Genomic DNA, 24,540 nt, shown 5'->3' on the forward strand with positions numbered 1-24,540 from the left:
CTCCATCCCTCCATCCCTCCCTCCTCTCCTCCTTCGCCTGTTTGTCCTCCATCTCTCATAGAGCTGATAGAGGTGATGATTTATGTCTCAGAAGGTCAAAGTTCAAGAGAAACATAGCACAACAAAAATGTCAGAATGGTGTAGGATTAACACACGCACACACAGTCACAAACACTCATAGTCACACACAGACACGCAGGAACACACTCACACACACACACCTACAGTCACACACAGACACACTCACACACACACACACACCTACAGTCACACACACACACATCTCTGTAGTACGTCAGTACCAAACTAGTCTTTATTAACAGTTTCTTTGTAACAACATAATAAGGACAGCGTTTGACTTATATATACCACAAAAGTCAAAGGTTATGTACAAAACAAAGATTAACAAGACAAATATTTGGGAACTAAGAACTGAAGTAAATGTGAAAACAACACTTAAGGTTATTATCTTGTTCGGGTTACTTCCCTGTGTGTGTGGGCCCCAAATGGGCCTAATGATCTGAAACAGGTACAGTCCAGTTTCATCCAGTTAGTTCCTGTATGGTCCAGACCAGTTCTATGCAAATAGTAACAATGACAGCCATGTCCTACTATCAGTGACATAGGGATGACGTCATTTCCCCTGACGAGTCATCCTCACAGCCTGGCTCTATTGTCACCAGTCTGATCAGCAGATAACTCAGTGAGAGAGAGTGAGAGAGATGGGGGGTGAGAGAGAGAGAGAGAGAGAGAGAGAGAGACAGGGAGCGAGAGAGAAAGAGAGAGAGAGAGAGAGAGAGAGAGAGAGAGAGAGTTAAAGACAGATAAGGAGATAAAGGGATAGAGGAGCAACTGTGACAAAGTCGTCTACCATTGTGTTCCCTCCAATCTGCTACTACGTTGTGTTAAAATGTTATTCTTCATCATTTAGGCATAATGCATGTTTTTAGCATGTTGCAGGTTGATTCTGTCTAGTATCTAGTATGTTCTCTTTGATCACATGACTTTGCAGGCCTCTCCGTTGACTGACATTGGAGTGGACGACTTGGTCTGCTTGCCTCCAAGCATCCCCATGTTGAAGTTGAGGCCTTGGAAGGCGCTCAGCAGGCTGTAGCCATCGTCCTTGGCCGGGGTCTCAGGACCAATCAGTTTAGCCAGTTGACGGGGGAGTGCCACTTTCCCTTGCGCCACACTCAGGTGGCTGGTGTCCTTGGAACTCTGCGGGTTGGGAAGAGAGTTGGGAAGAGAGGGGTAGGGTGACGAGGAAAAAATACAGTTTAAATATAGTCCTGCCATTTTTAACTTCAGTCTCAAATCCCCGAAGTAAGAAACATGGTCAGTATCAGAACTGGGAGGATGCCAGACAGATAAATGGTGAAGCAGCACTGCTTTAAGGGCTAGAAGATAGGGGCTAGGGGCTAGAGGCTAGGAGATAGGGGCTAGGAGATAGGGGCTAGGGGCTAGGAGATAGGAGATAGGGGCTAGGAGATAGGGGCTAGTGGCTAGGGGCTAGGAGATAGGAGATAGGGGCTAGGAGATAGGAGATAGGGGCTAGGAGATAGGGGCTAGGAGATAAGGGCTAAGGGCTAGGAGATAGGGGCTAGGGGCTAGGAGATAGGGGCTAGGAGATAGGGGCTAGGATATAGGAGATAGGGGCTAGGAGATAGGGGCTAGGAGATAGGAGATAGGAGATAAGGGCTAGGAGATAGGAGATAGGGGCTAGGAGGTAGGAGATAGGGGCTAGGAGATAGGGGCTAGGAGATAGGGGCTAGGAGATAGGGGCTAGGAGATAGGGGCTAGGAGATAGGGGTATAATTTGTTCTGCTAATGCAACACACTAACCTTGGAGAGCTGGTACTTCTTCCTGAAGTGATCCCTCATGGCGGCTCTCTCTGCGTGCTTCTGAGCATTCAGGGCTTCCCTCAGCATCCTGGAATCAACACAACTACATGTAACACATAGACAGACACACACACAAACATAAATACATCCCTGCCCTAAAACCCATCACCGCCAACCCCCAACCTGTCTGTTACCAAGCTGGTTTTCATCCATAATCTCCTCATGGTGTTGTTTCTAATCTCCACATTGACCACAGTGGTCATGTTGTAGTTATGTTTGCGGTCACTCACCTCTCTTTCTCCAGGTCAGTTTGGTAGGAGCGTGTGACGGAGGTCTGTCCCGTCCGTGGAGGGCTGCTCTTTACTCCTCCTGTCCACCTCTTGTCCCTGCGCCTGGCCCACACCTCTCTCTCCTTCACTCCTGTCACACAGCTGGACAGCTTCTTCATGGGCACCGCCAGAGACTGCTTCACCATAGTATCCATGTCTCAGGGGGTGTGTGTTAGGGTGAGTGTGTGTGTGTGTGTGTGTGTGTGTGAGAGAGAGAGAGAGAGAGAGGGAGAGAGAGAGAGAAAGGGAGAGTAAGTCCAGAACTCTCTGTAGTGTAACCTGTGTGTTACTTTACACTCAGAAGCATCAAAGAGTGTCCTTTTTCATTCGTGTTCTGTAGGACATATGTTTGTGTCTGTGCGCATCTCCCACATCTTCCTCCTTGAGGTTAGCTGGTTTGGACACACTCACTACAGTACAGACAGCCAGTGTATTCATAGACAATGACTCAGGGGCTCAGTACCTGCAAGGACAAGGACACAGACAGGCAGTTAGAGATTACACCCAGACAGCATGTGCAGTGTTTCAGATAGACACACACAAGCCCAGTCCAGTACTTCCTTACCCAGACATCCACAGTAGGCCTGAGCCTCAAACACCCACAAAGTCCTTAGAGCTTCAGCCAGAGGCCATATACTGTAGCTAACCGTGTCCCATAGTCCAGTTCCACAAAGCCTTGAGGTCAACTGAAGGCAATGAGAAGAGCAACCCCACAGACACAGTTCTTCCTGCTCTCCTTTCCTGCTCTCCTCCACTCCTTGTGCTGTGTGTTCTATTGCCCTCTCAGGTGAAAATAACAGCTTTCCTCCCCGAGGATCTACTATTCAACCCATTCCCCCCTCATCCTCTATACCCCTCCCTCTTTACTATTACCCCCCTTGAGATGACCTCCTTATGGACTTAACGAGGGGAATCTCGTTAGCAGAAACAGGGACTGCACCCTGTGTATGAAGAAGACTTAGAGACACATTAGCTGATGTCATGTTGGGTTAGACACTCTCCTGACTGACTGTGTGCTTGTGTGACAAACAGAAAGGATGGCAGGGTATTATTACCTTTAAAAAGTTCCAACAAGTTACCATCCCTCACGCTTTCTAGGTAGATGATGCCTTAAGCACAGGTCTGGGATCTGTTTATGCAATCCCAATACCCAATCTCCAACCATTAGAAGGCAGAAAGACAAGTGATCTTCGATCAGGTTTAACCAGCTGTGATCAGGATGACGGTGGAGGTTTAAGACAGGCCAGATGGATGGAAGGGCTCTGAGTTCAGTAGATAATGGGAGATGGATGGACGGGAATATAGAGGCAGACAGAGAGAGATATACGGCGTGAGGGAAAGTCAGTCTGTCAGTATGAGACAGCAGTCTGTGTTCAGAGCAGAAGACAGTAGTTACTACATACTGATCTGAAGACCATCCAGCAAAAGGGGTGGGAATGAGGAAAAAGGACAATGTCTTCTCATACTCTAGATTCTGTTCTAGTCTCAAACAGCACCACTTCAACCATTATGGATCTTCAACAGGCTTGGAAACATAACAGTGTGCACTCTGCAGCCGTTTCCCCAATTGTTTTCCTATGTAAACCACCTGAGACTGACAGGGCAAGTCATTCCAGGTACTCAGACACAACAGATAGAGAGAACAGGTGATGGAAAGGGAGGGATGGAGGTACAGATGGAGGGATGGAGGGATGGGCGGGATGGAGGGATGGAGGTACAGATGGAGGGGAGGAGGGATGGAGGGGAGGAGGCATGGAGGGATGGGAGGGATGGAGGGATGGAGGTACAGATGGAGGGGAGGAGAGATGGAGGGGAGGAGGTATGGAGGGATGGGAGGGATGGAGGGACAGATGGAGGGGAGGAGGGGTGGAGGGATGGAGGGGAGGAGGTATGGAGGGACGGGAGGGATGGAGGGGAGGAGGTATGGAGGTACAGATGGAGGGGAGGAGGGATGGAGGGAAGGAGGTATGGAGGGATGGGAGGGATGGAGGGATGAATGGGAAGGAGGGATGGGAGGGACGGAGGTATGGGAGGGATGGAGGGATAGATGGAGGGGAGGAGGTATGGAGGTATGGAGGGCTGGAGGGATGGGAGGGATGGAGGTATGGAGGTATGGAGGGCTGGAGGGCTGGAGGGATGGGAGGGATGGAGGTATGGAGGTATGGAGGGCTGGAGGGATGGAGGGATGGGAGGGATGGAGGGATGGAGGGATGGGAGGTATGGAAGGGATGGAGGTATGGGAGGGATGGAGGGATGGATGGGAAGGAGGGATGGGAGGGACGGAGGTATGGGAGGGATGGAGGGATGGAGGTACAGATGGAGGGGAGGAGGGATGGAGGGGAGGAGGTATGGAGGGATGGGAGGGATGGAGGGACAGATGGAGGGGAGGAGGGGTGGAGGGATGGAGGGGAGGAGGTATGGAGGGATGGGAGGGATGGAGGGGAGGAGGGATGGAGGGAAGGAGGTATGGAGGTACAGATGGAGGGGAGGAGGGAAGGAGGTATGGAGGGATGGGAGGGAGGGATGGAGGGATGGATGGGAAGGAGGGATGGGAGGGACGGAGGTATGGGAGGGATGGAGGTATGGGAGGGATGGAGGTATAGAGGGATGGGAGGGATGGAGGTACAGATGGAGGGGAGGAGGGGTGGAGGGATGGGAGGGATTGAGGTATGGAGGTATGGAGGGCTGGAGGGATGGGAGGGATGGAGGTATGGAGGCATGGGAGGGATGGAGGGATGGAGGGATGGGAGGTATGGGAGGGATGGAGGTATGGGAGCGATGGAGGGATGGATGGGAAGGAGGGATGGGAGGGGCGGAGGTATGGGAGGGATGGAGGGATGGAGGTATGGGAGGGATGGAGGTATGGAGGGATGGGAGGGATGGAGGGACAGATGGAGGGATGGGAGGGATGGAAGGGATGGAGGCATGGGAGGGATGGAGGGATGGGAGGTATGTGAGGGATGGATGGGAAGGAGGGATGGGAGGGATGGAGGTACAGATGGAGGGATGGCGGATGGAGGGATGGAGGAATGGGAGGGATGGAGGTACAGATGGAGGGATGGGGGATGGAGGGATGGGAGGGATGGAAGGATGGGGGATGGAGGTATGGGAGGGATGCAGGGATGGATGGAGGGATGGTGAGGAATGGAGGGATGGGAGGGATGGAGGGATGGATGGAGGTATGGGAGGGATAGAGGTATGGGAGGGATGGATGGAGGGATGGGAGGGATGGAGGTATGGAGGTATGGATGGAGGGATAGAGGGATGGAGGTATGGGAGGGATGGAGGTATGGATGGAGGGATGGGAGGAATGGATGGAGGGATGGATGGAGGGATGGATGGAGGGATGGTGAGGGAGTAGAGAGCAGTGAAAGAAGAGATATGACCCCTGTTTATCTCAGGTCTGGGATCTGTTTATGCAATCCCAATACCCAATCTCCAACCATTAGAAGGCAGAAAGACAAAGTGATCTTCGATCAGGTTTAACCAGCTGTGATCAGGATGACGGTGGAGGTTTAAGACAGGCCAGATGGATGGAAGGGCTCTGAGTTCAGTAGATAATGGGAGATGGATGTACGGGAATATAGAGGCAGACAGAGAGAGATATATGGCGTGAGGGAAAGTCAGTCTGTCAGTATGAGACAGCAGTCTGTGTTCAGAGCAAAAGACAGTAGTTACTACATACTGATCTGAAGACCATCCAGCAAAAGGGGCGGGAATGAGGAAAAAGGACAATGTCTTCTCATACTCTAGATTCTGTTCTAGTCTCAAACAGCACCACTTCAACCATTATGGATCTTCAACAGGCTTGGAAACATAACAGTGTGCACTCTGCAGCCGTTTCCCCAATTGTTTTCCTATGTAAACCACCTGAGACTGACAGGGCAAGTCATTCCAGGTACTCAGACACAGCAGATAGAGAGAACAGGTGATGGAAAGGGAGGGATGGAGGTACAGATGGAGGGATGGAGGGATGGAGGGATGGGCGGGATGGAGGGATGGAGATACAGATGGAGGTATGGAGGGATGGAGGTACAGATGGAGGGGAGGAGGGATGGAGGGATGGGAGGGATGGAGGTACAGATAAAGCGGAGGAGGGATGGAGGGGAGGAGGTATGGAGGGATGGGAGGGATGGAGGGACAGATGGAGGGGAGGAGGGGTGGAGGGATGGAGAAGAGGAGGGGTGTAGGGATGGAGGGGAGGAGGTATGGAGGGATGGGAGGGATGGAGGGGAGGAAGGATGGAGGGAAGGAGGTATGGAGGTACAGATGGAGGGGAGGAGGGATGGAGGGAAGGAGGTATGGAGGGATGGGAGGGATGGAGGGATGAATTGGAAGGAGGGATGGGAGGGACGGAGGTATGGGAGGGATGGAGGGATGGGGGATGGAGGTATGGGAGGGATGGAGGGACAGATGGAGGGGAGGAGGTATGGAGGTATGGAGGGCTGGAGGGATGGGAGGGATGGAGGTATGGAGGGCTGGAGGGATGGAGGGATGGGAGGGATGGAGGGATGGAGGGATGGGAGGGATGGAGGGATGGGAAGGAGGGATGGGAGGGACGGAGGTATGGGAGGGATGGAGGGATGGGGGATGGAGGTATGGGAGGGATGGAGGTATGGAGGGATGAGGGATGGAGGGACAGATGGAGGGATGGGAGGGATGGAAGGGATGGAGGCATGGAGGGATGGGAGGTATGGGAGGGATGGATGGGAAGGAGGGATGGGAGGGATGGAGGTACAGATGGAGGGATGGCGGATGGAGGGATGGAGGGATGGGAGGGATGGAGGTACAGATGGAGGGATGGGGGATGGAGGGATGGAGGTATGGGAGGGATGGAGGTATGGGAAGGATGGAGGGCTGGAGGTACAGATGGAGGGATGGGGGATGGAGGGATGGAGGGATGGGAGGGATGGAGGGCTGGATGGATGGGAGGGACGGAGTTATGGGAGGGATGGAGGGATGAGGGATGGAGGGATGGATGGAGGGATGGGGGATGGAGGTATGGGAGGGATGCAGGGATGGCTGGAGGGATGGGAGGGATGGATGGAGGATGGAGGTATGGGAGGGATGGAGGGATGGATGGAGGTATGGGGGATGGAGGTATGGGAGGGATGCAGGGATGGATGGAGGTATGGGAGGGATGGAGGTATGGGAGGGATGCAGGGATGGATGGAGGTATGGGAGGGATGGAGGTATGGGTGGGATGGAGGGATGGATGGAGGGATGGGGGATGGAGGTATGGGAGGGATGGAGGGATTGGGGATGGCGGTATGGGAGGGATGGAGGGATGAATGGAGGGGTGGGGGATGGAGGTATGGGAGGGATGCAGGGATGGATGGAGGGATGGGAGGGATGGATGGAGGATGGAGGTATGGGAGGGATGGAGGGATGGGGGATGGAGGTATGGGAGGGATGCAGGGATGGTGAGGAATGGAGGGATGGGAGGGATGGAGGGATGGATGGAGGTATGGATGGAGGGATGGTGAGGGAGTAGAGAGCAGTGAAAGAAGAGATATGACCGCTGTTTATCTCAGGTCTGTTGTGAGACGGACAGAAAGAGTAGCTGTCAGGACACAGACAGTCTGGTTTACTAGCCGTGTGGCTAGTGCCAGGCATGCTAGGATGTGTGACAGGAATGCACACGAGTATGTGTGTGTAGGTGTGTGTATGGGTAGATGTGTGTGTCTATAACATTACACAAACTAAAAACACAACGAAAGGAGACATAAAGATGTGACAGAACCCTGAGAAGTACATCAGGTGGCCAGCTGTTTGGCTTGGTGTCCATTCATCTTCTCCTGCAGCATCAGGAATTGCTACAGTATCTTCATTTGACCAGTTTCTCACAGCAGGAAAATGATCCTGCAGCATCAGGAAATGTGAGTTATTATGTGGTATTATATAATTAATGGACACTTTTGTAGGGATTAATACATTGGACATTAGGGCAAATCAAATCTGACATATTTAAATGGGAATTACAAACTTTAGAAGCCTTTTTAAACCTTGAACACACTACAAGTTTGCATTTCCTGCGCATGAAGATGCTCTGCCTCAACATAGTGATGAAATTAAGATAGTAGATCTGTACAGTTCAAGCTCAGCCAGGACATATTAGACAGGACATGGGGAATGGAGGGAGAGAGTGTGTGTGTGGGGCCCTCAAGGTTCGCCATCTCCCAGTCAATCCAACCTCCCCTCTCCCCTCCCCCTCTCCCTTCTCCCTTCTCCACTCCCCTCTCCCCTCTCCCTCCCCCCTCTTCACCTCCAACCCCCTGGGCCTTGGTTTGTGACAGATGAGGACACCATTAATTCCTTAACGAGATGGAGGAGAGAGCCCACAGCCCTTCTGTCACAGATCCTTATGCACAGATTTAGGACCAGCTCTTCAATAATTATACCTGTTGGGGGAGAAATTTGAAACTGACGACATCCTACTGCCACAGAGGGTGAGATAAGTCAACGGGCAACGTTAACACCTTTCAATGTACCACACAGATGCTGGGTAGGGACACTACAGTGTCTTTAGAGGGACATAATACTTAGAAACTACTGTGAGGAGAATAGTAGTTACATGGGATCTTTCATGATAAAGATAGATGTTATACAAACTGTGTAATGTGTTTGTAAAAAAATCGAATTAAATCTGAATTTATTTAAAGTGCATTTAACAAAGTCACAACACACATTACAAAACAACAACAACATAATAATAATAATAAGACAAGAGACAACAGAGAAATCAAGAAGAGAGAAACAGAGACAGCAGACAGAAAATGACAAAAAACCTCAAGCAAACATAAGGAGGGTGGGGGGTCTGGGGGGGCTGGTGAGGGGGGTAAGACAGAGTACAGGGACACATGGGACAGCAAGACATTAAGGAGTCCAGTAGGTCAGGAGTGGTATTGAGTCCATTTATAGCCAGGAGGAAGGTGGACGGTTAGCAGGGTGTAAAGTGTGTATGTCAGTGGAGGCTGCTGAGGGGAGGACGGCTCATAATAATGGCTGGAACAGACAAATGGAAACCAGGTGTTTAATGTATTTGATACCATTCCCCGTATTCCGCTCCAGACATTACCACGAGCCTGTCCTCCCCAGTTAAGGTACCACCAACCTCCTGTGGTGTATGTGTGTTGGAGCTTCCAGGAGCACTGCTGCCTGAGCTTCTTAAGGGATTCCACTGTGGATCAGTGTCCAGCATGTGAAGGGCGGCCAGCCTGACCAGAACACACACACACACACACACACACACACACACACACACACACACACACACACACACGCACGCACGCACGCACACACGCACGCACACACACGCACGCACGCACGCACGCACACACACACTCTGTTTCTCCCTCTTTCTCTCTCATACACACGCACAGGTCAGGGATGTGCTAAGGTCATTCCTTTCAGACCAGTACAATAACAGGGCTGTCTAATGTTAGTGTGTGTGAATTACCATGACTCAGTCTGAGACTGCTCTCACTGACAAGACACACAGAGACATGGGAAACACACATGTGCTTCCCCTGTGAGCTTCACACACTCAAACACACTCAAACACATGAGCATACAGAAGTGACAGACTCTCTCCATTCCATGTTTTATGTTAAAGGTGGAGAAGGATACTGTGAGGAGTGTGTATTTGTGTCTGTGAGGAGTGTGTATTTGTGTCTGTGAGGAGTGTGTATTTGTGTCTGTGAGGAGTGTGTATTTGTGTCTGTGAGGAGTGTGTATGTGTGTCTATGAGGAGTGTGTATTTGTGTCTGTGAGGAGTGTGTATTTGTGTCTGTGAGGAGTGTGTATTTGTGTCTGTGAGGAGTGTGTATGTGTGTCTGTGAGGAGTGTGTATTTGTGTCTGTGAGGAGTGTGTATTTGTGTCTGTGAGGAGTGTGTATGTGTGTCTGTGAGGAGTGTGTATGTGTGTCTATGAGGAGTGTGTATGTGAGGAGTGTGTATGTGTGTCTATGAGGAGTGTGTATGTGTGTCTGTGAGGAGTGTGTATGTGTGTCTGTGAGGAGTGTGTATGTGTGTCTGTGAGGAGTGTGTATGTGCGTCTGTGAGGAGTGTGTATGTGTGTCTGTGAGGAGTGTGTATGTGTGTCTGTGAGGAGTGTGTATGTGTGTCTGTGAGGAGTGTGTATGTGTGTCTATGAGGAGTGTGTATGTGTGTCTATGAGGAGTGTGTATGTGTGTCTATGAGGAGTGTGTATGTGTGTCTGTGAGGAGTGTGTATGTGTGTCTGTGAGGAGTGTGTATGTGTATGTGTGTCTATGAGGAGTGTGTATGTGTGTCTGTGAGGAGTGTGTATGTGTGTCTGTGAGGAGTGTGTATGTGTGTATGTGTGTCTATGAGGAGTGTGTATGTGTGTCTATGAGGAGTGTGTATGTGTGTCTATGAGGAGTGTGTATGTGTGTCTGTGAGGTGTGTATGTGTGTCTGTGAGGAGTGTGTATGTGTGTCTGTGAGGAGTGTGTATGTGTGTCTATGAGGAGTGTGCATGTGCGTCTGTGAGGAGTGTGTATGTGTGTCTGTGAGGAGTGTGTATGTGTGTCTGTGAGGAGTGTGTATGTGTGTCTGTGAGGAGTGTGTATGTGTGTCTATGAGGAGTGTGTATGTGTGTCTATGAGGAGTGTGTATGTGTGTCTATGAGGAGTGTGTATGTGTGTCTGTGAGGAGTGTGTATGTGTGTCTGTGAGGAGTGTGTATGTGTATGTGTGTCTATGAGGAGTGTGTATGTGTGTCTATGAGGAGTGTGTATGTGTGTCTGTGAGGAGTGTGTATGTGTGTCTGTGAGGAGTGTGTATGTGTGTCTGTGAGGAGTGTGTATGTGTGTCTGTGAGGAGTGTGTATGTGTGTCTATGAGGAGTGTGTATGTGTGTCTATGAGGAGTGTGTATGTGTGTCTGTGAGGTGTGTATGTGTGTCTGTGAGGAGTGTGTATGTGTGTCTGTGAGGAGTGTATATGTGTGTCTATGAGGAGTGTGTATTTGTGTCTATGAGGAGTGTGTATGTGCGTCTATGAGGAGTGTGTATGTGTGTCTGTGAGGAGTGTGTATGTGTGTCTATGAGGAGTGTGTATGTGTGTCTATGAGGAGTGTGTATGTGTGTCTGTGAGGAGTGTGTATGTGTGTCTGTGAAGAGTGTGTATGTGTGTCTATGAGGAGTGTGTATGTGTGTCTGTGAGGAGTGTGTATGTGTGTCTGTGAGGAGTGTGTATGTGTGTTTATGAGGAGTGTGTATGTGTGTCTATGAGGAGTGTGTATGTGTGTCTGTGAGGAGTGTGTATGTGTGTCTATGAGGAGTGTGTATGTATGTCTATGAGAAGTGTGTATGTGTGTCTGTGAGGAGTGTGTATGTGTGTCTATGAGCAGTGTGTATGTGTGTCTGTGAGGAGTGTGTATGTGTGTCTGTGAGGAGTGTGTATGTGTGTCTATGAGGAGTGTGTATGTGTGTCTGTGAGGACTGTGTATGTGTGTCTGTGAGGACTGTGTATGTGTGTCTGTGAGGAGTGTGTATGTGTGTCTATGAGGAGTGTGTATGTGTGTCTATGAGGAGTGTGTATGTGTGTCTGTGAGGAGTGTGTATGTGTGTCTATGAGGAGTGTGTATGTGTGTCTATGAGGAGTGTGTATGTGTGTCTATGAGGAGTGTGTATGTGTGTCTATGAGGAGTGTGTATGTGTGTCTGTGAGGAGTGTGTATGTGTGTCTGTGAGGAGTGTGTATGTGTGTCTATGAGGAGTGTGTATGTGTGTCTGTGAGGAGTGTGTATGTGTGTGTGTGTAACTGTCATCATGTGTTATCTGGTCTTGCAGATCATCGTAGAGGGGAGAGGTCCCCGTACTCTCTCCATCATGGCCAGGTGCTCCTGGTTGTCATGGGTCTGAGACAAACACAAACACTGGTCAGCAGAAGCTATAAACTCCCAACTTAGTTAACTTTCACTTGTATCACACAAACAACAAACACACACATAGTCTTTTGTAACTAACATTGTGGGGACACACAATTCAGTCCTATTCAACATCCTGTTTTCCCTAACCCCTAACCCTTAACCGTAACTCTAACCCTTACTTTAACCCTATCCCCAAAACCTAACTTTAACACTAACCTTAATCCTAACCCATAACCCTAAAACTAACCCTAACTCTAACTCTAACCTAACCCTAACTCTAACTCTAACCCTAACCCTAACTCTAACTCTAAATCTAACCCTAACTCTAACCCTAACTCTAACCCCTAACCCTAACCCTAGCTCATAACCCTAAAACTAACCCTAAATCCTAACCCTAACTCCTAACCCTAACCCTAACTCTAATCCTAAACCCCCTAGAAATAGCATTTGACGTTGTGGGGGCTAACAAAATGTCCCCAGTTGGTCAAATGTTTGTTTGTTTACTATTCTTGTAGGGACTTCTGGTGCCCACAAGTATAGTTAAACATGTCCACACACACACGTCCACACAGTACCTGATATAGGGTGAAGCCTTCATAGTACTCAAACAGGATGCAGCCGATACTCCAGACATCACACGGATGACTCCAGCCCAGCTCTGAGTTGGAACAGTAACAAATGTTCAGCTAGCCAATAGTCCAAGATTAGAGTGTGTGATAGTGATGTGTGTAGGTTACCCAGAATAACTTCAGGAGCGCGGTAGTGGCGTGTAGATACAGTGCCTTGCGAAAGTATTCGGCCCCCTTGAACTTTGCGACCTTTTGACACATTTCAGGCTTCAAACATAAAGACATAAAACTGTATTTTTTTGTGAAGAATCAACAACAAGTGGGACACAATCATGAAGTGGAACGACATTTATTGGATATTTCAAACTTTTTTAACAAATCAAAAACTGAAAAATTGGGCGTGCAAAATTATTCAGCCCCTTTACTTTCAGTGCAGAAAACTCTCTCCAGAAGTTCAGTGAGGATCTCTGAATGATCCAATGTTGACCTAAATGACTAATGATGATAAATACAATCCACCTGTGTGTAATCAAGTCTCCGTATAAATGCACCTGCACTGTGATAGTCTCAGAGGTCTGTTAAAAGCGCAGAGAGCATCCTGAAGAACAAGGAACACACCAGGCAGGTCCGAGATACTGTTGTGAAGAAGTTTAAAGCCGGATTTGGATACAAAAAGATTTCCCAAGTTTTAAACATCCCAAGGAGCACTGTGCAAGCGATAATATTGAAATGGAAGGAGTATCAGACCACTGCAAATCTACCAAGACCTGGCCGTCCCTCTAAACTTTCAGCTCATACAAGGAGAAGACTGATCAGAGATGCAGCCAAGAGGCCCATGATCACTCTGGATGAACTGCAGAGATCTACAGCTGAGGTGGGAGACTCTGTCCATAGGACAACAATCAGTCGTATATTGCACAAATCTGGCCTTTATGGAAGAGTGGCAAGAAGAAAGCCATTTCTTAAAGATATCCATAAAAAGTGTTGTTTAAAGTTTGCCACAAGCCACCTGGGAGACACACCAAACATGTGGAAGAAGGTGCTCTGGTCAGATGAAACCAAAATGGAACTTTTTGGCAACAATGCAAAACGTTATGTTTGGCGTAAAAGCAACACAGCTGAACACACCATCCCCACTGTCAAACATGGTGGTGGCAGCATCATGGTTTGGGCCTGCTTTTCTTCAGCAGGGACAGGGAAGATGGTTAAAATTGATGGGAAGATGGATGGAGCCAAATACAGGACCATTCTGGAAGAAAACCTGATGGAGTCTGCAAAAGACCTGAGACTGGGATGGAGATTTGTCTTCCAACAAGACAATGATCCAAAACATAAAGCAAAATCTACAATGGAATGGTTAAAAAATAAACATATCCAGGTGTTAGAATGGCCAAGTCAAAGTCCAGACCTGAATCCAATTGAGAATCTGTGGAAAGAACTGAAAACTGCTGTTCACAAATGCTCTCCATCCAACCTCACTGAGCTCGAGCTGTTTTGCAAGGAGGAATGGGAAAAAATGTCAGTCTCTCGATGTGCAAAACTGATAGAGACATACCCCAAGCGACTTACAGCTGTAATCGCAGCAAAAGGTGGCGCTACAAAGTATTAACTTAAGGGGGCTGAATAATTTTGCACGCCCAATTTTTCAGTTTTTGATTTGTTAAAAAAGTTTGAAATATCCAATAAATGTCATTCCACTTCATGATTGTGTCCCACTTGTTGTTGATTCTTCACAAAAAAAATACAGTTTTATATCTTTATGTTTGAAGCCTGAAATGTGGCAAAAGGTCGCAAAGTTCAAGGGGGCCGAATACTTTCGCAAGGCACTGTATGATGGTGCTGTGGTGTTTGTGGTCAAACGTGGAACTGCCAAAATCCACCAGCTTTACTGTTGTATCCAGAGAGAGAGAGAGAGGGAGGGACAGAGAGAGAGGGGGGGACAGAGAGAGAGGGGGACAGAGAGAGAGGGGGACAGAGAGAAAGGGGGGACAGAGAGAGAAGGGGGGGCGGAGAGAGAGAGAGAGAGGGAGGGACAGAGAGAGAGGGGGAGGACAGAGAGAGAGAAAGGGGGGGACAGAGAGAGAGGGGGGGACAGAGAGAGAGAGAGGGGGGGACAGAGAGAGAGAGAGGGGGGGGCAGAGAGAGAGAAAGGGGGGGACAGAGAGAGAGGGGGGGACAGAGAGAGAGGGGGAGGACAGAGAGAGAGAGAGGGGGGGACAGAGAGAGAGGGGGGGACAGAGAGAGAGAGGGGGGGACAGAGAGAGAGAGGGGGGGACAGAGAGAGAGGGTGGGGGCAGAGAGAGAGGGGGGGACAGAGAGAGAGAGGGGGGGACAGAGAGAGAGAGGGGGGCCAGAGAGAGGGGGGGGCAGAGAGAGAGAGGGGGGACAGAGAGAGAGAGGGGGGGACAGAGAGAGAGAGGGGGGCCAGAGAGAGGGGGGGGACAGAGAGAGAGGGGGGGACAGAGAGAGAGAGGGGGGGACAGAGAGAGAGAGGAGGGACACAGAGAGAGGGGGGGACAGAGAGAGAGAGGGGGAGAGAAAGAAGAAGACAAGAAGAAAGGAGGGGAAAGGAAGATACAGGCATTTTATCAATTAGATATGCTCACCTTCTGCATCCACTATCCTCAGTCCTCTATCCTCCGTCCACTATCCACCGTCCACTATCCACCGTCCTCTCTCCTTCGTCCTCTATCCTCCACCCGCTCTCCTTCGTCCTCTATCCTCCCTCCTCTCTCCTTCGTCCTCTATCCTCCGTCCTCTCTCCTTCGTCCTCTATCCTCCGCCCTTTCTCCTTCGTCCTCTATCCTCCGCCCTCTCTCCTTCGTCCTCTATCCTCCGCCCTCTCTCCTTCGTCCTCTATCCTCCGCCCTCTCTCCTTCGTCCTCTATCCTCCATCCTCTATCCTCCGTCCTCTCTCCTTCGTCCTCTATCCTCCGCCCTCTGTCCTTTGTCCTCTATCCTCCGCCCTCTGTCCTTCGTCCTCTGTCCTCCGCCCTCTGTCCTTCGTCCTCTGTCTTCCGCCCTCTGTCCTTCGTCCTCTATCCTCCGCCCTCTCTCCTCCGCCCTCCGTCCTCTGTCCTCCGCCCTTCGTCCTCTATCCTCCGCCCTCTCTCCTCCGCCCTCTCTCCTCCGTCCTCTGTCCTTCGTCCTTCGTCCTCTATCCTCCGTCCTCTCTCCTCCGCCCTCTCTCCTCCGTCCTCTGTCCTTCGTCCTTCGTCCTCTATACTCCGTCCTCTCTCCTCCGCCCTCTATCCTCCGTCCTCTCTCCTCCGCCCTCTCTCCTCCGTCCTCTCTCCTCCGTCCTCTCTCTCCTCCGTCCTCTCTCCTCCGCCCTCTCTCCTCCGTCCTCTCTCTCCTCCGTCCTCTCTCCTCCGTCATCTATCCTCCGTCCTCTCTCCTCCGTCCTCTCTCTCCTCCGTCCTCTCTCCTCCGTCCTCTCTCTCCTCCGTCCTCTCTCCTCCGCCCTCTCTCCTCCGCCCTCTCTCCTCCGTCCTCTCTCCTCCGCCCTCTCTCCTCCGTCCTCTCTCTCCTCCGTCCTCTCTCCTCCGTCATCTATCCTCCGTCCTCTCTCCTCCGTCCTCTCTCCTCCGTCCTCTCTCTCCTCCGCCCTCTCTCCTCCGTCCTCTCTCCTCCGTCCTCTCTCTCCTCCGTCCTCTCTCCTCCGTCATCTATCCTCCGCCCTCTAACCCCCTGCCCTCTATCCTCCGTCCTCTCTCCTCCATCCTCTATCCTCCGTCCTGGTAAGTAATGTCCTCTCTCCTCCGTCCTCTATCCTCCGCCCTCTATCCTCCGCCCTCTAACCCCCTGCCCTCTATCCTCCGCCCTCTATCCTCCATCCTCTATCCTCCGTCCTCTATCCTCCGTCCTGGTAAGTAATGTCCTCTCTCCTCCGTCCTCTATCCTCCGCCCTCTATCCTCCGCCCTCTAACCCCCTGCCCTCTATCCTCCGCCCTCTATCCTCCATCCTCTATCCTTCGTCCTGGTAAGTAATGTCCTCTCTCCTCTGTCCTCTATCCTCCGCCCTCTATCCTCTGTCCTCCGCCCTCTGTCCTTCGTCCTCTGTCTTCCGCCCTCTGTCCTTCGTCCTCTATCCTCCGCCCTCTCTCCTCCGCCCTCCGTCCTCTGTCCTCCGCCCTTCGTCCTCTATCCTCCGCCCTCTCTCCTCCGTCCTCTGTCCTTCGTCCTTCGTCCTCTATCCTCCGTCCTCTCTCCTCCGCCCTCTCTCCTCCGTCCTCTGTCCTTCGTCCTTCGTCCTCTATCCTCCGTCCTCTCTCCTCCGCCCTCTATCCTCCGTCCTCTCTCCTCCGCCCTCTCTCCTCCGTCCTCTCTCCTCCGTCCTCTCTCTCCTCCGTCCTCTCTCCTCCGCCCTCTCTCCTCCGCCCTCTCTCCTCCGTCCTCTCTCTCCTCCGTCCTCTCTCCTCCGTCATCTATCCTCCGTCCTCTCTCCTCCGTCCTCTCTCCTCCGTCCTCTCTCTCCTCCGCCCTCTCTCCTCCGTCCTCTCTCCTCCGTCCTCTCTCTCCTCCGTCCTCTCTCCTCCGTCATCTATCCTCCGCCCTCTAACCCCCTGCCCTCTATCCTCCGTCCTCTATCCTCCATCCTCTATCCTCCGTCCTGGTAAGTAATGTCCTCTCTCCTCCGTCCTCTATCCTCCGCCCTCTATCCTCCGCCCTCTAACCCCCTGCCCTCTATCCTCCGCCCTCTATCCTCCGCCCTCTATCCTCCATCCTCTATCCTCCGTCCTCTATCCTCCGTCCTGGTAAGTAATGTCCTCTCTCCTCCGTCCTCTATCCTCCGCCCTCTATCCTCCGCCCTCTAACCCCCTGCCCTCTATCCTCCGCCCTCTATCCTCCATCCTCTATCCTTCGTCCTGGTAAGTAATGTCCTCTCTCCTCCGTCCTCCATCCTCCGCCCTCTATCCTCCGCCCTCTAACCCCCTGCCCTCTAACCCCCTGCCCTCTATCCTCCGCCCTCTATCCTCCATCCTCTATCCTTCGTCCTGGTAAGTAATGTCCTCTCTCGCCTCATTTTGAAAAAGGTAAAAGTTAATCTAGGATAATCGGCAAGGAGAGTGACCGTGGATGAAAATGTGCTTGGTTGAAATGAGACGGTCCTTCTCCACTCAAATGACGTTTACAGGGGTGGATCCCAAAATAAATGTTTAAAGTGATCAAAACAAATTAAGATGCAAAACAGTTTATGGTTAAAACAATACGTAGCATATTGTTTTTAAAAGTGTGCATGTTTTTATATATATTTCAAAGGGGGTGTGGTATGTTTCAAATGGGGTGTGGTATGTTTCAAATGGGGTGTGGTATACTTCAAATGGGGTGTGGTATGTTTCAAATGGGGTGTGGTATATTTCAAAGGGGGTGTGGTATATTTCAAATGGGGTGTGGTATATTGCAAATGGGGTGTGGTATATTTCAAATGGGGTGTGGTATATTTCAAATGGGGTGTGGTATGTTTCAAATGGGGTGTGGTATGTTTCAAATGGGGTGTGGTATGTTTCAAATGGGGTGTGGTATACTTCAAATGGGGTGTGGCAGATGTCAAAACTCTTCTGCAGTAGGATACTGTAGACATGAGTATCCTCAATGAAAAGTGGCTATCGAGGAGGGGACAACACTCTTCTTTGCCTACTAATAAATTGACACACTCCTCGACCACTCATCGGTTTACGGGTCACAGATGAGAGAGGACAGAGGAGAGAGGACAGAGGATGGTCTTTTTCCCAAAGGAGAAACACCCAGATACAGCGTAGGTAAAGAAGAGAGTGATGAAGGAAGCCCTCCCCCTCCCTCTCACCTTCTCAGCGTTGTAAGTGATGGTGTAGTCAGAGTTGACAAACAGGATGTTCTCAGGTTTGAGGTCAGTGTGGGTCAGCTTGTTGATATGGAGAACTGCAGAGGGAAACAGATAAACCATGCATCCATCATGATAATACCTGGACAGCCAAGGTGAAACTGCCCAGCGTTGCACTTGCTGCCCATAGTTCCTCTACAGCATGTAGTAGACCAGCGGTATTCAACTCTGACCCTACGAGGTCCGGAGCCTGCTGCTTTTCTCTTCTACCTGATACTTAATTGCTCTAAATCAGTTCCTGATTAGAGGGGAACAATGAAAAAAGCAGTGGAACTGACTTTGACGCCCAGAGTTGAGTTTTAGGCTTGTAGACTGAGCTACATCAATTAACCAGCGCCCTCTTCTGGTCAAAGAGACCAATACCAGACACGAAACAATCCCTGGTAAGTAATGTCATAGTCTATGGAAGTAGTCACCACCAACCCTGGTTCTGGAGAGCTGCCAGCATGCACATGGGCATACATATATGTGTGTGACACACTCACAGTTGACAGCGAGGCAGATCTGGTAGGCCATCTGGCGGATGTGATCCATACAGTACGGCAGGAAGTTGTTCTCCTTCAGGAAGTCAAAAGTGCTGAGGGCTAGCAGCTCCATGGAGATACACACATGACCATGGTAGTCAAACCAGTCCAGCATCTGAACACATTGACTGAGAGCGAGAGGGGGGGGGGGGGGGGGGGGGCGAGAGAAGTAAAGAGAAAGCCACAGAAGGTGAGGGAAACAACTTCTCAAACTTTCTACTGGTTCATCAGACTCCGTACTGTTTGTTGTGTGGGTCTTTCTCGTTGATTTTCTCCAGGACATTGATCTCCAGTTTAGCAGCTTGTCTGTACTTCTCCATGTTCTTAATGATCTTCAGAGATGGAGGCATGGGGATTCAATTAAAGACTGGGAAGTAGAGGAGTCTCTTTTATGAGAGGGCTCGAAAACATTCACCTATCCTGTCTTTTCAATGTGTGAAGACTAGAGGATAGTGGGAGGGATAGGGGGAGGGACTAGTAGATGAGAAGGTAAACATAGCCTACATCTCTCTTGTAGAACGTCTCCATTCTGGTAGGCCAGGTGACCATCGTCAGGGTCCTTCTCGTTCTTCCCTGGCCCCCCACTGCTGCTCCGCTAGGGGTCAGAGGTCAGGGGTCAAGGGTTTAGAGGAGGGGACAACAGGGCAAAAGTCATCAGCATAGTTGGACTGGACCTCTCAATAACACACACACACACACAGCTGACATAACAGCTGCTTAATAATCTAAAATGCTTGTAAGCTGAGGACTAGTGTTGCAAGCCCCCGATGATGTTATCCAATTCCACAGGCTCCTCCTAACTCTTTAAGAAAACAGTCCATTCCTGATGAATGTAATGACTTGGGACTGCCACCTGGAACTGAACTGGTGAACTGAACTGCACTTAAACAGAGTATGCACTAGTGGACTATATCAGTAGTGGACTATGTTATCTGTACATACAGTAGAGTGGAGCCCTAAACCCTCTCCTGTCCTGTCCTGGTATTACGGGCCTAAATGAGAAGTGTCATGTGACTGGCTGGCCTGCATGGAGCAGCTCTGTGACTATTTCCATCTACATTCTAAGACTGTTATTAATATCAGAACATCACAAGGAGAAAGAGTGCTGAGAGAAAGAGGGAGCCAGAGAGAAAGAGAGAGTGCTGAGCGAAAGAGAGAGTGAGAGAGAAAGAGAGTGCTGAGAGAAAGAGAGAGCGAGAGAGAAAGAGTGCAGAGAGAAAGAGGGAGTGAGAGAGAAAGAGAGAGCGAGAGAGAAAGAGAGAGAGTGCTGAGAGAAAGAGGGAGCCAGAGAGAAAGAGAGAGAGTGCTGAGAGAAAGAGAGAGCGAGAGAGAAAGAGAGAGAGTGCTGAGAGAAAGAGGGAGCCAGAGAGAAAGAGAGAGAGTGCTGAGAGAAAGAGGGAGCCAGAGAGAAAGAGAGAGAGTGCTGAGAGAAAGAGGGAGAGAGAGAGAAAGAGAGCTGAGAGAAAGAGGGAGCCAGAGAGAAAGAGAGAGAGTGCTGAGAGAAAGAGGGAGCCAGAGAGATAGAGAGAGAGTGCTGAGAGAAAGAGAGAGAGTGCTGAGAGAAAGAGAGAGAGTACTGAGAGAAAGAGGGAGCCAGAGAGAAAGAGAGAGAGTGCTGAGAGAAAGAGAGAGCGAGAGAGAAAGAGAGAGAGTGCTGAGAGAAAGGGAGCCAGAGAGAAAGAGAGAGTGTGCTGAGAGAAAGAGGGAGCCAGAGAGAAAGAGAGAGAGTGCTGAGAGAAAGAGAGAGAGTGCTGAGAGAAAGAGGGAGCCAGAGAGAAAGAGAGAGTGCTGAGAGAAAGAGGGAGCCAGAGAGAAAGAGAGAGAGTGCTGAGAGAAAGAGGGAGCGAGAGAGAAAGAGAGAGAGTGCTGAGAGAAAGAGAGAGCCAGAGAGAAAGAGAGAGAGTGCTGAGCGGGCAACTTTCTCTGACTTAGAGGGTGGCTTACAGACTGAATGAACACACACACAGACTTTCTCTCTATGAGTTGTGGTAGAGAGGCAGAACACAGGTAGAGAGAGTGAAGGGTTGCCAGGAATAAAACTGAGCTGTATCAAACTTCACAAAACACAACTAAATGAATTCAAACATTAAGAAAAGGCAGTGAACATATGAACAGTGCATAGCAGAGGAAAGGAGGGGATGGGAGAGAGAAGGAAAGGAGACAATGGGAGAGAGAAGCAGACGAGGAGGAAGAGGAGGGAAGATGCAGATGGGTACTCACAGAGAGGCAGAGACAGTCCAGAAAGCTACAGACAGAAAGTACAACTCTGTCTTCCCCATAACTCAGAACAGAGAGAGGGGATTAAGAAGATAAGGGAAAAGAGGGGAGAGGAAGATACAGCGTAGGTAAAGAAGACAGCGAAGAAGGGAGGATAAAGTCCACAAACAGTGAAACAGGAAAAGGAAAGATGACTGAAGAGAGGAGACAGAAACTAATGACAGAGCAAAAAGCAGTGCAGAGGAAGACAGAACTAATATAAGAGTGAGAAAGACAGAACAGACAAAGTAAACAGAGGGAAGAGAAAACAGCAAAAACAAAAGGACAGTGGCAGAGAAGAGACAAAAGTAAGAGAGTGAAGTACAAATGAAAAAAGATGAGAAAAAGACAGATTAGATGAACCGATGAAGACAGAACAGAGAAGCAAAGAGACAGACAGATAAGGAGAAAGTAGATAGGGAAGGAGAGATATGAGAAGCATACAGGAGATTGAGAGAGAGAAAAAGAGAGATGAGACAGACACTAACAATAACCTTTGGTCACACCCCCCAGGGAAAGTCCTGAGACCAGAATCAAGATGTGGAGTGTGTGTGAGTGTAGGTGTGTGTGAGTGTATGAGGGACATATTTAGTTTCCCTCCCTGACACTCCTGTCACCTCCTTGACCCCGGCATAGTGCTTTTCTACACCTGTCCTCTGTGTATGCTGTTGAAGAAAAACTTGTTCCAAGGATCAGGCAGGGCTCATTTTCAAGTTAAGATTTTATTCAAGCAATTGCAAGGAAGTTAACTCTCCGGATATACCAGGGAGGAACGTAAACATGTACACATTACTCAGTCATTTATATTCTTCACCTACACAAAGAACTGCTTTCAACGTGGCACCGTCATAGGATGCTACCTTTCCAACAAGTCAGTTTGTCAAATTTCTGCCCTACTAGAGCCGCCCCGGTCAACTGTAAGTGCTGTTATTGTGAAGAGGAAACGTCTAGGAGCAACAACAGCTCAGCTGCTAAGTGGTAGGCCACACAAGCTCACAGAACGGGACTGCCGAGTGCTGAAGGGTGTAGCGCGTAAAAAGTGTCTGCCCTCAGTTTCAACACTCCCTACTGAGTTCCAAACTGCCATGTAGTGCATCTCTTCACTACAAGCACAGGTGCAACTTCTGAAACTTTTTTAGGAATAATGTTACCAAGCAGGACTAGACCCATCTCTAAGCTTTACACCAAACCAAGTGGGTGGGCTGCTGTTGGGCTGACACAAACTCAGGATTGTACCTTTAAAGTTTGCCGTCTGTGTTTGGTGATACTGACCGGCCTGTATGTCGGTTAGTAGATGGATAGGTGTAACAGATCAATATGGGAGCAGTATAGCTTTAATAGGCTAAATGGGCTGCTAGTGTTATCATTAAACAAACATTCACTTTAGCATCGTAATTGATCAATTTCTGATTGAAATTGTCAGTTAAACTGACTGTTGATCTGGACGGTTATTTCATTGTCTGTAGTTACATACAATAAATATATTACCACTCTAACCCCCAACGCTGACCCTTTACCTTCCACCCAAACTACTGAGCTGAATAACATTCATCTATATCCAAGTAAATACAGTCAAACGTCAACAGAACAGAAGACGTTCATTCATTTTATTTCAGATTGGACTTTTTATTACAGCTTTTGTGGTGTTCATCTCACATAGGAAAGAGCAGGAAGTCACTGAAGGAGCTGTGTTTATTTGAATCATCATAGATCCTTTAGCCTGATGGGAGACGCATGTAGACCAAGTCCCCCTTCTCCAGTTCTAGAGTCCCAGAATTGGAGAGATACTGTCACCTTCCGTGACTATTGTACTGTCCATTCCACATTACACCCTGGTCATTCTTGAACAAACCAAAGTCCATGTACTCCTCTCACTGGAGCACTGAAGACAACAGCATCAGAGGAATAACAGATAAATCAACACGGTCAGTCTCTCAAAGCCACCAGACACTGGAGCAGTCTGTTAGTGATGTTGGACTCAGTGTCTGTATCTGGTCCCATTGGACATGTGTGTTTATACATGTAGATTGGTGTGTAAGCCAGCAACCTGTAGCTGCTTGGGCTGAAATTACTAATATAGGAACAATTTTGGAAACCTGTTCCTTGTCTGATTTGGACCAAATATAACATTCTCTTTACATACGGTCTTTTTAAATCTCTACATTACCTGCATGCTCTGTCTTCAGCTCCTCAACCTGGCTCTCACTCTGGCCTGCAATTCTACAATATCATACAAAGAAACTGTTGAATTCAATACAATGTAATCACATTAGATACAGCTGTCTTACTTTACCTGTATTCTCTCTCTCCAGTTCCTCCACCTTGTTCTTGTAGAACTGCAGTTCAGTCTTAGTGATACTCAGCTCCACTCTCAGTTCCACCACTATGTTCCTCAGCTCCACTCTCTGTTCCACCACCATGTTCCTCAGCTCCTCTCTCAGTTCCACCACCATGTTCCTCAGCTCCTCTCTCTGTTCCACCACCATGTTCCTCAGCTCCACTCTGTTCCACCACCATGTTCCTCAGCTCCTCTCTCAGTTCCACCACCATGTTCCTCAACTCCACTCTGTTCCACCACCATGTTCCTCAGCTCCACTCTCTGGTCTACCACCATGTTCCTCAGCTCCACCACCATGTTACTCAGCTCCACTCTCTGTTCCACCACCATGTTCCTCAGCTCCACTCTTTGGTCCACCACCATGTTCCTCAGCTCCACTCTTTGGTTCACCACCATGTTCCTCAGCTCCACTCTTTGGTTCACCACCATGTTCCTCAGCTCCACTCTCTGTTCCACCACCATGTTCCTCAGCTCCACTCTCTGTTCCACCATCATGTTCCTCAGCTCCACCACCATGTTCCTCAGCTCCACTCTCTGATCCACCACCATGTCCCTCAGCTCCACTCTCTGTTTCACCACCATGTTCCTCAGCTCCACTCTCTGGTTCACCACCATGTTCCTCAGCTCCACTCTCTGTTCCACCACCATGTTCCTCAGCTCCACTCTCTGTTCCACCATCATGTTCCTCAGCTCCACTCTCTGTTCCACCACCATGTTCCTCAGCTCCACTCTGTTACACCACCATGTTCCTCAACTCCACTCTCTGTTCCACCACCATGTTCCTCTGCTCCACTCTCTGGTCCACCACCATGTTCCTCTGCTCCACTCTCTGGTCCACCACCATGTTCCTCAGCTCCACTCTCTGGTTCACCACCATGTTCCTCAGCTCCACTCTCTGTTCCACCACCATGTTCCTCAGCTCCACTC

At 49.7% G+C, this 24,540-nt stretch overlaps 2 protein-coding genes across 2 annotated transcripts; both read right to left on the reverse strand.

Moving 5' to 3' along the window:
* Window positions 1-288: 288 nt before the first annotated feature.
* LOC118945353 (complexin-3-like) lies at window positions 289-2,907 on the reverse strand. Its single transcript, XM_036968228.1, has 3 exons — window positions 2,133-2,907; window positions 1,843-1,930; window positions 289-1,218 (listed from the first exon to the last, which is right to left on the reverse strand). Exons 1-3 carry the CDS (start codon window positions 2,324-2,326, stop codon window positions 997-999), a joined length of 504 nt encoding a protein of 167 aa, XP_036824123.1. The 5' UTR covers window positions 2,327-2,907; the 3' UTR covers window positions 289-996.
* An 8,950-nt stretch (window positions 2,908-11,857) lies between these two features.
* On the reverse strand, window positions 11,858-19,384 carry LOC118944443 (dual specificity protein kinase CLK2-like). The gene is made up of 6 exons (XM_036963791.1): window positions 19,260-19,384; window positions 18,981-19,147; window positions 18,388-18,533; window positions 12,801-12,876; window positions 12,639-12,721; window positions 11,858-12,051 (listed from the first exon to the last, which is right to left on the reverse strand). The coding sequence occupies exons 1-6, from the start codon at window positions 19,367-19,369 to the stop codon at window positions 11,968-11,970; spliced, it is 666 nt and encodes a 221-aa protein (XP_036819686.1). The 5' UTR covers window positions 19,370-19,384; the 3' UTR covers window positions 11,858-11,967.
* Between the last annotated feature and the right edge of the window lie 5,156 nt (window positions 19,385-24,540).

The sequence above is a fragment of the Oncorhynchus mykiss genome, chromosome 3 (genome assembly GCF_013265735.2).
Source record: "Oncorhynchus mykiss isolate Arlee chromosome 3, USDA_OmykA_1.1, whole genome shotgun sequence".
Taxonomy (NCBI): domain Eukaryota; kingdom Metazoa; phylum Chordata; class Actinopteri; order Salmoniformes; family Salmonidae; genus Oncorhynchus; species Oncorhynchus mykiss.